Below are 14,959 nucleotides of genomic sequence, written 5' to 3'. Positions count from 1 at the left end.
TTCTTTATTTACTTACGTATTTACTTTCTTATTGACCTACCAGTCAATTAATTTACCTACCCATTTATTTATCCCCATCTGTCCCCATTACTCCCCCAACCCATCACCTCACCCTCCCCATTTCTCTCCCTCGTCATTGGCAGGGAGAGTGGGGGATGGGAGGAGGAAGAGGAGGATTAGGAGGGAAGAGGGAGGGGAGGAGAGCATCCAGGAAAGAGGAGGAAGAGGAACAAGCGGAAGAGGAGGAAGATTCACAACTCTTGCCCAAAATGATCATTCCCAAAATTGTCATTCAACAGGTAATGAAATGAAAAGGAAAATGAAAAATAATGAAAAAAAATAAAATAACTAGAAAATGCAGTTAGGAAAAAAAGAAAAGAAAAATATAGGGAACTGAAAATGGGGTTAGGGGAAATAGAAAGAGTAGAGGAAGAGAAAGGAAAATGAAAGAACAGAAATAAAATATTGCGAAAATGAAAATGTGGTTAGCGGGGGGGGACTATAAAATGTTGAAATAAAATAAAAATAAAGAAAAAAATATGGTTAGAGGGACAATAGAAAAGTAAGAAAAAAAGGAATAAAACACGAAAAATATCAAATGGAAACAAAAAATCATGGGGACAAAAATGTAGAATGAAAAGAAAAATGAAATGAAAGTGGAAAAAAAATGTAACAAAAAAAATCAGGTAGGGAAAAAAGTGTGGGAAAAACGTGTAGGTATTAAAGGGAAAAAGAGGAAAATTAAAAAGAAAAATTAAGCTGATAAAGAAGGGTGGAGACAAAAAAAAAAAAATACAAAAAAAAGAAATATTAGGGAAAATTAAAAAAAAGTAGAAGCAACGAAAAGAAGAAAAAGGGAAAAAATAGAAGGAAAAATAATTCGTAAATGGGAAGGGAGAAGGGAAAAGCAAGAAATTAATAAAAGTAAGGGAAAGGAAAAAAAAAAGAACCACAGGAAAAGAAGATTTACAATGGCAGGAGGAAAATATACATACGCATGTTGTTGTTGTTGTTGTTGTTGTTATTATTATTATTATTATTATTATTATTATTATTATTATTATTATTATTATTATTATTATTATTATTATTATGGAATGTGAAAGTTACAACAAAATTATTATTATTATTATTATTATTATTATTAGTAGTAGTAGTAGTAGTAGTAGTAGTAGTAGTAGTAGTAGTAGTAGTAGTAATAATAATAATGATAATAATAATAATAATAACAAAGAAGCAAATAAGAAATAGTGAACATGAAATTTACACGATGGAAACAAACAAACAGTCATACAAACAAACAGAAAAATAAAAGATAAAAGAGAATGAACATGAAAAATAATGAATGAATAAATAAATAAATAAATGGCTAAATAAATAAAGCCAAGTGGAATATAAGAAAGAAAAAATATGATGGAAGGAAAAGAAAAAGAGACAAACGTAAAACTGACAAGATAATTTAAGGGGAAATAAAAGAGAAGGCCAAGCAAGAGAGAGAGAGAGAGAGAGAGAGAGAGAGAGAGAGAGAGAGAGAGAGAGAGAGAGAGAGTATTGTGCCAAAAATTACAAGAAATGAAGAAAAAAAGATAAATAAGCCTTAGTATTTTTGTATAGATGAATAGACACAAATAGAGACATGAAAAGACTTAAATAGATAGACTGATAGATGTATTGATAAATAAGTAGATAGATAAATATGATAAATGAAAATGCAACATCCAAAATTCTTACAACGAAGGATCCACAACAAAAAAAATAAATAAAAAATAAATAAATAAATAGATAAATGAATAAAAATTAAGCAACATACAAGAAACAAATATTAAGCAAAGAAAAACAAAAGAAAAAAATAATAATAAAAAAAAGGTACGTGAATAGATTGGACATACCACCACCATCACCGCCACTACTACTACTACTACTACTACTACTACTACTACTACTAGCACCACCACCACCATCTCACAAACTTGTTTTTGGGAGATGAACGGGACTGTGATGGTGGTGATGGTGAGGGGGTCAAGGAGGGGAGGTCACGTGCAGAGAGAGAGAGAGAGAGAGAGAGAGAGAGAGAGAGAGAGAGAGAGACTTCATTGTTGTTGATTCTCGTTTACCTCAATGTTGTGTGACCTTGAAATTCTTACTTCTTGCTCTTCTCTGCCTGTCTGTCTGCCTGTCTGTCTGTCTGTCTGTCTGTCTGTCTGTCTGTCTGTCTATTTATCTATCTATCTATTTCTCTTGTCTGTCCGCCTGTCTTTTTCTTTTTTCTTTATCTATCCATCTATCTATCTATCTATCGATCGATCTATCTCTATCTATCTGTTTATGTGTATTATTTTTTCTACCTTTTTCATCTCTCTCTCTCTCTCTCTCTCTCTCTCTCTCTCTCTCTCTCTCTCTCTCTCTCTCTCTCTCTCTCTCTCTCTCTCTCTCTCTCTCTCTCTCTCTCTCTCTCTCTCTGTGTGTGTGTGTGTGTGTGTGTGTGTGTGTGTGTGTGTGTGTGTGTGCTTAAAACGAATATGAGGAAAGGAAAAAGGAAGAGGAATAAAAGGTAAGAGATGGAGAGTAGAAAGAAATATAGAAAATGGAAGGAAAAGAAGGGAACAAGGAGAGAGAGAGAAAACTAGGAAGAGGAGAGAACGAAAATAGAAAAGGCGGATAGAAGGAAGAAAGGAAGGAAAATAAAGAAAATTGGAACAGGAAGAAAGAAGCGAGGGGGAAGAAAAGAAAGTAGAGAGGAATTATTTATGGAGGAGGAAAGGAGCGATGGAGAAGGAAGTGAGTGGAGAAGAAAGGATAGAAGAGGAGAGGAGAGTGGAGAGAGAAATGAAGGAAAAGAAGAGAAAGAGGAAGGTAATTTAGGAGGGTAGGGAAAATGATAAAGGAGGAGGGAGAAGAGAGGAAATAATGAAGGGAGAATAGGAGTGAAGGAGAGAAGGAAAGAAGGGAAGATGAAGAGGATGCGAAGAGGAGGAAGAGATGAAAGGGAGGATTGCGAGAAGAGGATGGAGAGAGAGAGAGAGAGAGAGAGAGAGAGAGAGAGAGAGAGAGAGAGAGAGAGAGAGAGAGAGAGAGAGAGAGAGAGAGAGAGAGAGAGAGAGAGAGAGACATTACGAAAGAATGATCACTTCTGATATTTATTTATTTATTTATTTATTTATTTATTTATTTATTTATAATCTTACGAGTTTGTTCTTTATTCTTACTCATCTACAAATTAGCGTTTTAAAAGGAAGAAAAAGGAAAACAATAAAAAAAGGACAAAAAAGAAAGAATACACAGAAAAAAAAATAAAGAAACAGGAAGATGAAAGATAGAAAATGTGAGAGAAGTAAGAAATAAAGAATAAACAAATAGAAATAGATAAGGAAGCGCAAAAAAAAATAAGAAAAAAACGTGAGAAAAGTGAACAATAAGCTGGTAAAACGCTGCAAAATTACCTGAGAAAAAGTAATTAACATCTCACCTGTTCTGTCATGACCTTCACACCTGCACACCTGACGCCACACCTGTCCTTGACCCGCAGATGTGGCGGAGTGCGTGGTGGTGGTGGTGGTGATGCTAGGTTAGGTTGGGTTACGTGACTCTGGAGAGAGAGAGAGAGAGAGAGAGAGAGAGAGAGAGAGAGAGAGAGAGAGAGAGAGACGTAAAGTGATCATTATTATTCTTGACTTACATAATTACTTTGAGATTTATGAAGCAATATTTGATAACCATTATAAACTTAACAACTTAACAAATATATAAAGGACTGGACTCAAGGATAAGGTGAAGAATAAATAAAAGTATAAGATAAGATAAGGTCACGGGATTATCTTAGCTTTACTTATATATTTTTTTTTTTGTTCATATTCAGAGTGTTGTTTGAGTCATTCAGTCAGCGAGTCAGTCAGTTATTAAGCCAATGAATGAGTCACTAACCAAGCTGTAAATAAGTCAGTCAGTCAGTCAGTCATCTAGTCAGTCACCCAGTCAGTCAGTCAGTCAACCTATCTGTCCACCATACACTGAATACCAATACGAGACTACCATTCAATCAATCAGTCAGTCAGTCAGTCAATCAGTCAGTCAGTCAGTCAACCTATCTGTCCACCATACACTGAATACCAATACGAGACTACCATTCAATCAATCAGTCAGTCAGTCAGTCAATCAGTCAGTCAGTCAGTCAACCTATCTGTCCACCATACACTGAATACCAATACGAGACTACCATTCAATCAATCAGTCAGTCAGTCAGTCAGTCAGTCAACAATTCAGTCAATCACTCAATCACTCAATTAACCAGTCAGTCGTCACCCAATCAGTCAATCAGTCATTCAAACCCACTTAGTCAACCAGCCACACGTCCACTCACCCAGCCAGCCACCCAAACACCCAGTCAGTGCGTCCCTTCTTCAGGTGACCATGGAGGAGCAGCTGATCTTCGGGGCGCTGCAGACCCTGAACGAGGAGGCGTGTGAGGATGTGCTGGAGGAGCAGGAGAAGCGGGGAGACGAGCCTCTCATCGTGCCTGCCATTGGTGTGTGTGTGTGTGTGTGTGTGTGTGTATAAATACGAGTATCTATCTATCTATCTATTTATCTATCTATCTGTCTGTGTGTGTGTGTGTGTGTGTGTATGTGTGTGTGTTCCCTTCTCATTTTTCATTTTTTATATTTTTGTATTATATATATTATTTGTATTTTTGTATTTGGGAGACTTGAAGGAAGGAAGGAGGGAAGGAAGGAAGGAAGGAAGGAAGGAAAGGGACTAAAAGAAAGGAAGAAAAAAACAAGGAAGGAGGGAAGAAAGGGGAATGGGAAAATTGTAAGAATAGAATGAAAGATGGAAGGAGAGAGAGAGAGAGAGAGAGAGAGAGAGAGAGAGAGAGAGAGAGAGAGAGAGAGAGAGAGAGAGAGAGAGAGAGAGGAAATGAAGAAAAAGAAATAAGAATAAAGAAGGAAAAAAATTAATAAGATAAACATAGAAAAGTGTGTGTGTGTGTGTGTGTGTGTGTGTGTGTGTGTGTGTGTGTGTGTGTGTGTGTGTGTGTAACCGGAGACTTGCGTGCGTGCATGTGTGTGTATGTGTGTTTGTGCGTGCGTACGTCTTTCAATGATATATGAGAGTAAGGGAAGAAAAAAAATAGCGTTGTGACCTTTAGTAACATTGAGGTCAGCTGGTGATCCTGTGACCTTAGCGTGTCTCCTTCGTTCGTCTCTTGTTTCTTGCTTGTCTGTTTTATTTATTTATTTTTTCTCATGATTTTTTGTAAGATTTTTTTTGTTCGTTATGTTGTACAGTTTTTTTCAGTATTTGTTATTTATTTATTTTTTTTCCTTCCTCCTTTTCTTTATTTCTCGTTTATTTTTCGTCTTTTTTTCGTTTCTTTGATTACTCTCTACTTATCTTTTATTCTTCTGTTTTCTTCTCTCCTTTTGTGCCTTCTCTTGTTATTTTCCTTCGTTGCTTCCCTCCTTTCCTCCCTACCTACCTCCTCCTCTTTCAAACCCTTCCTTTTTTTACTCTTCCTTCTTTCTCGTCTACTCCTCCTCCTCCTCCTCCTCTATTAGCCTTTACTCTCCTTTTATTCCTTCTTACACCCCAATCTCTCCCCCAGGCGAGAGCGGGGAGAGTGACGGCGGCGGGGGCGGGGGCGTGGTGAAGGACCTGGAGGTGGTGTACCTGCAGTCTTCCCCGCTGGTGTCCCACAAGGTAGTTACGGCCCCCACCTCTGACCAGGAGTCCACGGCGCCCTCTGTTGCCTCCTCCAGCTTCTCCCCCTACAAGTCCACTAACCCCTCACTGTCCAGGTGAGAGAGAGAGAGAGAGAGAGAGAGAGAGAGAGAGAGAGAGAGAGAGAGAGAGAGAGAGAGAGAGAGAGAGAGAGAGAGAGTGGGGGGGGTCGGGGTAAGTTCGGGAGGGAGGCAGAAGTGAGTGAGTGAGTGAGTGAGATACTGTGGTGATACTGTAGTGGTAGTAGTGATACTTTGAGAGAGAGTAGTAGTAGTAGCAGTAGTAATAGTAGTAGTAGTAGTAGTGGTGGTAGTGGTGGTGGTAATAGAAATGGTGGTGGTGATGATAATGGTATTAATAACAGTAGTTAATGCACACCTAATATTAATTCTCTTTCTTCCATCTTTTCCTTCCTTCCTTCCTCTTATTTTTCTCCTTGTTCCCTTCCTTCATCGCTTTTTCCTTCATATCTTCTCTTATCTCCTCCTCCTCCTCCTCCTCCCCAGGGCATCCTCCATCCGGTGCTCCTCCAGCCCCGCCTCCCCGAAGCACAGCGTCACGGAGCGCCCCCCAGGACTCCCACAGGGCAAGAAGGAGGAGGGGGGAACCGCCCCCCGCCCCGAAAAGCAACGAGAGCTCTCTCCGATGAGACGGGTGAGAGAGAGAGAGAGAGAGAGAGAGTGTGTGTGTGTGTGTGTGTGTGTGTGTGTGTGTGTGTGTGTGTGTGTGTGTGTGTGTGTGTGTGTTATTTTTGTCTTTTTCTTCTTTTTCTTCTTCTCTTTTTTACTCTTTTCTCTTATTCTACATTTGTTTTTCTTCTTCCCGTCTTTTTTTCTTTTCCTTTTTTTCTCTTCTGTTTTGTTGTCTTCGCTTTTCTTCATCATAACTTCTTTTCTCTTGTTTCCTCTGGTTTTTGTCTTCTCTTTTTCTCGTTCTTCTCTCCTCTCCCCTCCTCTCATCTCATCACCTGTCTTCCCCATCCTCACCTTTCCCACCCCGTCTCCTATCTCCTATCTTATTATCTCCTCTCCTCAACTAATTACCTTCCCACTCTCACCACTGCCAACCCTGACACTTCTCCATCTCTCCCGCAGCAGTCGTCAGCCTCCGCCACCTCATCACCACTACGCAAGGAACGCCCTCAGTCACTGGTACTAGAGGGCACCAAGCTGACCGCCTCGAGCCCAGCCACGCCGCACACTGACCTCCCCCCCTCAGGCACTCCCTCCCTCATCTCCCTACCAGACGTGCCGGAAGCAGCCGTTAAACACGTCTCCCTCACTGAGCAGCTGTCCGCCACGTCGCTGGAGAAGCTAAGGAGACTGAAACACCGTCTGCACCGCGCCTTAGGATCCCATGAAGTCGTCACGAGGGATTCTAGTGAGGAAGCAGAAACATCACCGCTTGTTCTCGCCACCCCCGCCTGTCACCTCGCCCTCCACGCTCCCCTCCCCAGTGCTCCACACCCCTGACTCCCCTAATGCTATGTTCAATGCTAATCACTACTCCCAAGACCCCTACAGCCGCCCTCACACGCCTCTGCTTCGTCAGGACGCGCTGGATCCCTCGCCCACCATGTCGCAGATCACTATTAAAAGCTCCTCCCCCTCTGACAGGGGAAACTCCTGTCTGACACACCCAGGCCCCCCCGCCCCAGCTGCCCCCCCTCCCGCACCCTGGGGAGTGGAGCATCTGGGGCAGGTGAGCTGGGGCTAAAACAGGCTAAAAAAAGACCTAATAATTCCTCACTGTTATTTTTATTTCTATTTTTTTTTATGAAATTTGGAGTTTAGAATGTTACATAGGCCTATTTTATTTCGTTTTCTTTTATATTATCGTTTTTTTTTCAATTTAAAGATGAAATTTTGGAATGTATTAAGAAAAAAATTGGATTTCCTTACGTACAGTACACACATGCATACACACGTACATACGCAGGTAAAGGTATGTACGTACAGATAAATTCGCTGATTAATTAAAGGTAACATTGCACAGGTGAGTGACGTGACGATGTGAGAAAAATGTTTACATCGCTCAAAGTTTAAAGTATTGAAAGATTTTTTTTAACGTCATTACAAGTCAATTAATAATGTGATTTTTAGGTCTTTTCAAGGTCACGAAGGGAATTTTACGGTGACAACAAGATTATTTGAGGTCAAAGTCAACTTACAAGATTTTAAGGTCACTTCAAGGCCATTTTTAAGATCAAAGTCAATTTACAAGATTTTTAAGTTTCTTTTTCAAGGTCACCAAAATTATCGTCTGTTTTAGCCTCATTTTAATCTCACTTTTTAAAAACCCACCCTTTAACACACACACACACACACACACACACACTCAGGGGACGGGAGTAATTTTTAAGGATGTTTTATGAGATTTAAGGACAATACCTGGTGCCTGGGTAGTAATTTAAGGCTACAAGTGTACATAGAGGCCATGCATCTGAAGGCTTGCTGGCTCTGACTGGGCATTGTGGGGGACACTGTAAGATATGAGGCTGGGTGTGGCTTGGGCATTTCTGTGAGTTTTTAAAGACATTTTTCAACTGGTAAATGTTAAGGAAATGACAGTTTTTTTTGTGTTTTAAGGAACCATAAAGTTTTAGGTGGTAAATATTTAAAGGAATGTCAAATTTTTAGGTGTGTGTTTAAAGAAAGGAATGTCAGTTTTTTTTTTAGGTGGTAATTGTTAAAGGAATGATGCTTTTAGGTGATCATTTAAAGGAATGACATGTTTTAAGTGATGAACCTTAAGTAAACCATAATTTTTAGGTGAATTAGATAAAGAAAGACATTTTCTAGGTGATAAATATTAAGAGAATTACTTTTTTTTTGGGGTAATGAATGTTTTAAAGGAACTGCATTTTTTTTTTTAGATGATTTAAAAAAAATGGCAATTTTTTTAGGTGGTAAATCTTAACGAAACCAATAATTTTTAGGTACTGAGTCGTAAAAGGAGAACAAATTGTTAGATGTTAAGTAAAGGAAGAACAAATCTTTAGATGATAAATATTAAGGAAGCCACAGTTTTTTTAGGTAAATAAAAAAAAAATGCATTTTTAGGTGATAAACGATACAGGAAAGACGGTTTTGTAGGTGATAAGTGTTAAGGAAACCATAATTTTTTAAGGCAATAAATATTAAAGGGTCAAATTTTTTTTTTTAGGTGACGAAATAAAACGGGAATTTTTGAATAATAATAACATAAGAAAACAAGGGAAGCTGCAATAAGCCATTAGGCCTACACATGGCAGGCCCTCAATGAAGCACACCTGCCTATTTCCACTTATCATCCCCATCCATGAATCTGTCATAACTTTCAAAGCTCCCTAATGACTCAGCACTAACAACCTGATTACTGAGTCCATTCCATTCATCCACCACTCGATTTGAGAACCAATTCCTTCCTACCTCTTCCTTAAATCTAACTTTTTCAAGCTTTAACCCATTATTTCTTGTTCTATCCTTATTACTGACTGAGAATTTTGCTTACATCACCTTTGTTATGTCCTCTATACCACTTAAAGACTTTTGTCAGGTCCCCTCTTAACCTTCGCCTTTCTAAGGAATATGAATTGAAAAGTTTGTCTCGTTTCGTAAGGAATACCCCTCATTCCCTGTATCCTTTTAGTCATCCTCCTTTGTATTGACTCAAATAGACCTATATCCTTCCTGTAATATGGGGACCAGAACTGCACAGCATAATCTAGATGAGCTCTGACCAGCGCCCAATATAACTTTATTTTTACTTTGGGACTTCTACATTTAGGATTCTTAAAGATGAATCTGTTTTTGTGGTGAGAATAAAATTGAAACTCAAGCTTTTAGTGAGGAAGGGGATTAAAAATGTGGTTAAGGGTGTTGATAGGGTGAGAATACAAGATTAGAGTGATACTACAGTCGGGATTCAGAATTTTGGGATTAGAAAGAGGGTGTGAATCGATGTTTTAGGGTGAGAATGGCATTGAAGCAAAAAATTTTGGTGAGAAAGGGGAATTAGAATTAGGGTTAAGGGTGCTGATAGGGTGAGAATACAAGATTAGGGTGATATGAAATAGAATTTGGAGTTTTAGGGTGTGAAAAGGTTTGGATTCTGAAATTTAGGTGAAGAAGAGAATCAGAAATGTTTAAGGGGATAAAAGATAAAGGAATATTTTTTTTTAATTAAATTTAGCTGGTCACGAAAAAGGACTGGTTTATTTATATCATTGTACATACAAGTAGAATATTCATTATCTATATGTATTGATGATGATGATGATGATGATGGTGATGATGATGATGACAAAGTTACTACCTACACAGTTATTATTTATTTGTTATGATTATCGTGTCGTCTATTTATTCAAGCTCATACTGTGCGTTCATATTCGTTCGTAAATTATGTGTATTGTTGTTATTTAGTTCTTGTTCTTTAGTTTTGCGTTGATGGTCTTGTTAGGTTCAGTCTTAAGGATCCACACAGGCTGAAATAAATGTAGAAATAGTTGTGAAAGTACGAGAGTTGCAAAGAAAAAAAAATGCGATTGTAAAAAAAAGAGAAAAAAAGAGAAAAACAATATGATGTCATAAGAAAAGAAATAGGAACTATGATAATTACGAAAAAGGAATGTGTGATTATGAGAAATAGGATAAAAAAAATGAAAGTCAAATAGCATAAATAAATAGGTAAATAAGAAATAATAGAATAAATAAAGAACAAAAATGTAGTTGTAAGAAAATAGATAAGTAAACAAATGAACACATAAATAATAAATAAAAGTGCAATTGTAAAAAAAAAGTGCAATAAAAACGTAAGTGAACGAAATAGTAAAAATAGAAAACGTATTCATATAGAGATATATATGACAGGGAGCTCTTGCAATTAAAGAAAACGGGATGCAGTTCCTCTTCTATCTAGTTCTGGAGTTGTTTACATGAGTATTGTAATGTGGCACTAAAAAAAAAAACACATTAAATATAAAATTAGTGGAAAAATGTAAGATGCAACAATTTCACATACATACATACATACATACATACATACACACTCCCTATCTATACTGTCTACCTAAACATACATACATACATACAGTGTTTATGTATTTATGTATCTACCTGTTTACCTATACATACATACATGCATACATACATACATACATACATACATACATACAAGAATATACACTTAATATTTACCTATTCAGATATTTTCCTCTTTTACCTATACATACATATACGTATACATTCACACATTCATACATACATATATACAAAAAATACGTAAATGTAATGAATAGATATATTAAGAGAATTAATGGCAATACGAAATGGTGGCAGCGGGTGGGATGCTAGTGATTATATAACACTAAAAATACACACAAAGTTATCCCTAAAATTATAAAGAAAAAAAAAAACTCGTCAAATATATTATAACCGTGTGAGAAAATGTTACATAGTGAACATTCTAGGCAAATTAGTAGAATGGATAGTGTGAATAGAACACAAAGGACGAACAAACAGCAGCATATTTGTTAGCTCCGACAAGGCTGTATTTTTTCTGATAAGTAGTGAAAGATGTGTTATTTATTTATATTGCATTTTTTTTTTAAATATTGGCGATAGTAATTTGAATGTGATAGGAAAGTTTTATAATTTAAAAAGTAGTCACGGGATTAGTCGTTGTTGTTGTTGTTGTTGTTATTATTATTATTATTATTATTATTATTATTATTATTATTATTATTATTATTATTATTATTATTATTATTATTTTTATTATTATTATTATTACTATTATAATTATTTTAGTAGAATTCTTAAATCTGACATACGATGCGTCTCTCTCTCTCTCTCTCTCTCTCTCTCTCTCTCTCTCTCTCTCTCTCTCTCTCTCTCTCTCTGAACAGTTTTCTTCTTCTTCTTCTTCTTCTTCTTCTTCTTCTTCTTCTTCTTCTTCTTCTTCTTCTTCTTCTTCTTCCTCTTCTTCTTCTCCTTCTTCTTCTTCTTCTTCTTCTTAATTAACACTTTAAACTAACTTGTGAAATATAGCGTAGTTGAAATATTTTTTCTTTTGATTTTCTTATTTTTTTCTAATACTAACAACGTGTAATGGCCGAATTGGTCGTTACGAGGTGATGGCAGACTATATTTAGTCTTATTAGTGGTAATGACTCATTTTGTAGTCACGGTGGCCGATTTATTGACGTGTGTGTGTGTGTGTGTGTGTGTGTGTGTGTGTGTGTGTGAAGAGAAAGAGAGAGAGAGACAGTCATTATTATAGTTATTAAGCAACTCTCTCTCTCTCTCTCTCTCTCTCTCTCTCTCTCTCTCTCTCTCTCTCTCTCTCTCTCTCTCTCTCTCTCTCTCTCTCTCTCTTTAAACCAGCATTTATTTAGGTTAGAGTAATATTAGACACTTAAAAAAGACTGAGGTATAGAAAACGAGTGTAAATAAAATGAAAGAAAACGGAATGAAAGGATACTACTGTTTACATTATTGATTAAAAATGTATATCCTCGTTTTACTTTTGTTTCTTTTCTTTTTAAATTTCCCCCCATCCTGTTTGTGTCTTTGTTTTTGTCATGTTTTCTCTGATCTTATCTTCACTTTCCTTTATTTCTCTACTTTTCATCTCTCTCTCTCTCTCTCTCTCTCTCTCTCTCTCTCTCTCTCTCTCTCTCTCTCTCTCTCTCTCTCTCTCTCTCTCTCTCCGTGCGTGAGGGTAAAATAGTCATACATACAAAGGTCAAGGCAAGAGGTCACACAGGGTCACGGGTCACAGGAATGGAGAATATATAAACACAATATTTCCGTGCACTATTTTGTGATGAATTGGTATTGGAATCCATGTTTACGGTGAAAATAGCATTGAAACTCAAGCTTTTGGGGTGAGAAAAGGAATAATAAATATGTTAAGGGTGATAATTTGGTGAGGATGTATGATTGGGGTGATATTAAAGTTAAGATTTCAGTTTGAATGCGAAAAAATAAGTTTGAATAAGTTTTAGGGTAAGAAAGAGGTTCAAAGTCATATTTACGGTGATAAGATTAAAAGTAGTTTAGTGTGATATGGTATGTTGAGAATATGAGATAAAGATGATACTGGGATTAAATGGTGAGGTTGAGGGTGATACTGAGACTGGAATATAAGTTTAGGGGTCGATCTGATGTTTCGAAGATGCTTAGTTTAGTCAGTTGCTGGGTCGAGACCTTCTCCTTATCAACGGTACCCTTTCTCTCCTCTGCTCGTTCCTGTCACTCTTGTTCTCTCGTATTTTCAGGAATTTATTTATTGTAACCTCCCGTTTTTTGTTCCCTTCTCTTTTTCTAGCTTTCTATCTTTCCTTCAATCCCCTCACGATCTTTTTTTTTTCTACCTGTTTTGATTTAAGAAAAGAAAACATTAATTCATCCTCTTTCCAAGCAAATAAGATGTCAGAGATTAATTTTTCACGCGTTATTATTAGGGAAAATGTTATTAGAAGCCGTAATTTGCCTACTTCTGAAAATAAATGTCAGAAAATCAGCTGATTCCCTTTTCTTCTTCTTCTTCTTCTTCTTCTTCTTCTTCTTCTTCTTCTTCTTCTTCTTCTTCTCGTAGTCATTTCATGGTTTTCTGCCTTTTCTCTCTCTCTTGCCATTTCCTGTATTTTAATATTTTCTGCTTTTTTCCTATTGAGAGAAAAAAAAAAAAAAGCAAGAAATTTGCCTGCTTCTAAAAACGTATCAGGCATCAGCTGTTTCTTCACATTTATTTTCTTGATGTAGTCATTCCCAGCCTTTCCTTGGCGCTATCTTGTATCATTATAAGCATTGTATTTTTTAATTTGTTTTTATCAAGGAAAACATGAAAAGAAACCAAAAACTCACCTAGTTCCAAAAATGAGTGTAAAAAAAATCACCTGTTTCCGCTCCGCCATTCCTTCCAGTCGCGGGTAAACACTGAGTCTGCGAACACGTGGAGCCTTCACCCGGCCACTCCTGATTGCAAATGGTTAGTTTCTTGGTATTCCTTGTTCATATTGATGTTTTTAGGTATTATGTGCATTGAAGGGGGTGAGTGTGTGATGAGGGAAAAATATTTGAGTCGTTATTTGCGTGTGGTGAGGGAGGGAAGGTGAACATTCTAAGGATTTTTTTTTTTTTAATTAAATAGTACATTCTTTGTCTTTATATCCTTTCTGTAAACCCTAGCTGGAATATTTAACGTCCATTACCTGGTACCAGTATTAAAAACAAAGATGATGTTTATAGCAGACTGTAAACAAGGCGTGAAGCAGTAAACAAAAATGGCTGACAACTGAAAGAACTGAGACGCAACACTACAGTAATAATAATGATAATCCTGCCACTGAAGTTATGTAGACTTAACCTAACTTGCACTCCTGCGTGGCTAGACTCTTAAATCCCTGGGGAAACTAACTTAGCGACATTCTGATTAAAAATACCTGAGAAAAAACACATAATAATGATCTAAATATTTCCTATACTGTCTGACACACACTTATAAGATCTCGCCACTGGATTAATTGAGACTTAACTTTTTAAATCCAGTGTAGCTAGACCTCAGATATTATGGGGACAAATTATACAGTACACAAACACAAGGAACACAAACCTAACGCACACTAACCTAGGGAACAAAAACTCGGCAGGACACAAGCTTAGCAAGACACACACTAACTCAGCGGAACACAAACCCAGGGGACGACAAACCTAGCAAACCTCACACTAACCCAAGGACACAAACCCAGGGGACGCAAACTGAGAGGGACACCAACCCAGAAGGAAACGAAAAACAAACAGAACAACATCACAACACACAAAACACTTCCAGGCTTACCAGTGCAGGAATGAAGTGGACTCCTCAAGTACTGTGTGTTTCAGAGGTAGTGTTGCATCGTCTCTGCAATAAAGCCACGAAGCCCACATTCTGCAACACCATACATCTATTCATACACCTGTTATTTTCAAAGGCTCTTGTTAAAGTTACGATTGTTTTATATGGTTGTTTCCGTGATTCTAGTGATAGAGTAACAAGATCTTGATATTATTAACAGGAGAAACATTTGTTAGAACCAGGCTGATCATCTCTGCAGCCTTTTAAAAATAGTCGTGGTGGGAGAATCAGGCGTCTGAGAATGCTGGTCTAACTTACAAACTAAATGATGAATTATGATGGTATTTTGACAGAGCGTGTGGGAAATTAGGAGGAAGCTATACATATTTCTATAGACTTTCTGGCTTTTTTTTTTTTTATA

General features: G+C 37.1%; 1 protein-coding gene across 12 annotated transcripts in view; it reads left to right on the top strand.

Annotated features, from left to right (window-relative positions):
* The window catches only part of LOC135091388 (kinase D-interacting substrate of 220 kDa B-like), a 145,369-nt gene extending 133,150 nt beyond the window's left edge, over positions 1 to 12,219 (top strand). For 8 of the 12 annotated variants that reach the window (XM_063988998.1, XM_063988997.1, XM_063988994.1 and 5 more), the window contains 5 exons: positions 144 to 299; positions 4,402 to 4,522; positions 5,603 to 5,795; positions 6,225 to 6,372; positions 6,813 to 12,066. In XM_063988998.1, coding sequence (XP_063845068.1) covers positions 144 to 299; positions 4,402 to 4,522; positions 5,603 to 5,795; positions 6,225 to 6,372; positions 6,813 to 7,190 — 996 coding nt within the window. In that variant the 3' untranslated portion in view covers positions 7,191 to 12,066. Of the gene's footprint in view, positions 1 to 143; positions 300 to 4,401; positions 4,523 to 5,602; positions 5,796 to 6,224; positions 6,373 to 6,812 lie in introns of those variants that run through there. The other 4 variants (XM_063988992.1, XM_063988991.1, XM_063988996.1 and 1 more) reach the window with 4 other exon arrangements.
* Positions 12,220 to 14,959: the final 2,740 nt, after the last annotated feature.

Source organism: Scylla paramamosain, chromosome 37 (genome assembly GCF_035594125.1).
Source record: "Scylla paramamosain isolate STU-SP2022 chromosome 37, ASM3559412v1, whole genome shotgun sequence".
Classification (NCBI taxonomy): Eukaryota; Metazoa; Arthropoda; class Malacostraca; order Decapoda; family Portunidae; genus Scylla; species Scylla paramamosain.
The sequence above is the reverse complement of the archived record's forward strand: the minus strand, read 5'-3'. Positions and strand labels throughout refer to the sequence as shown.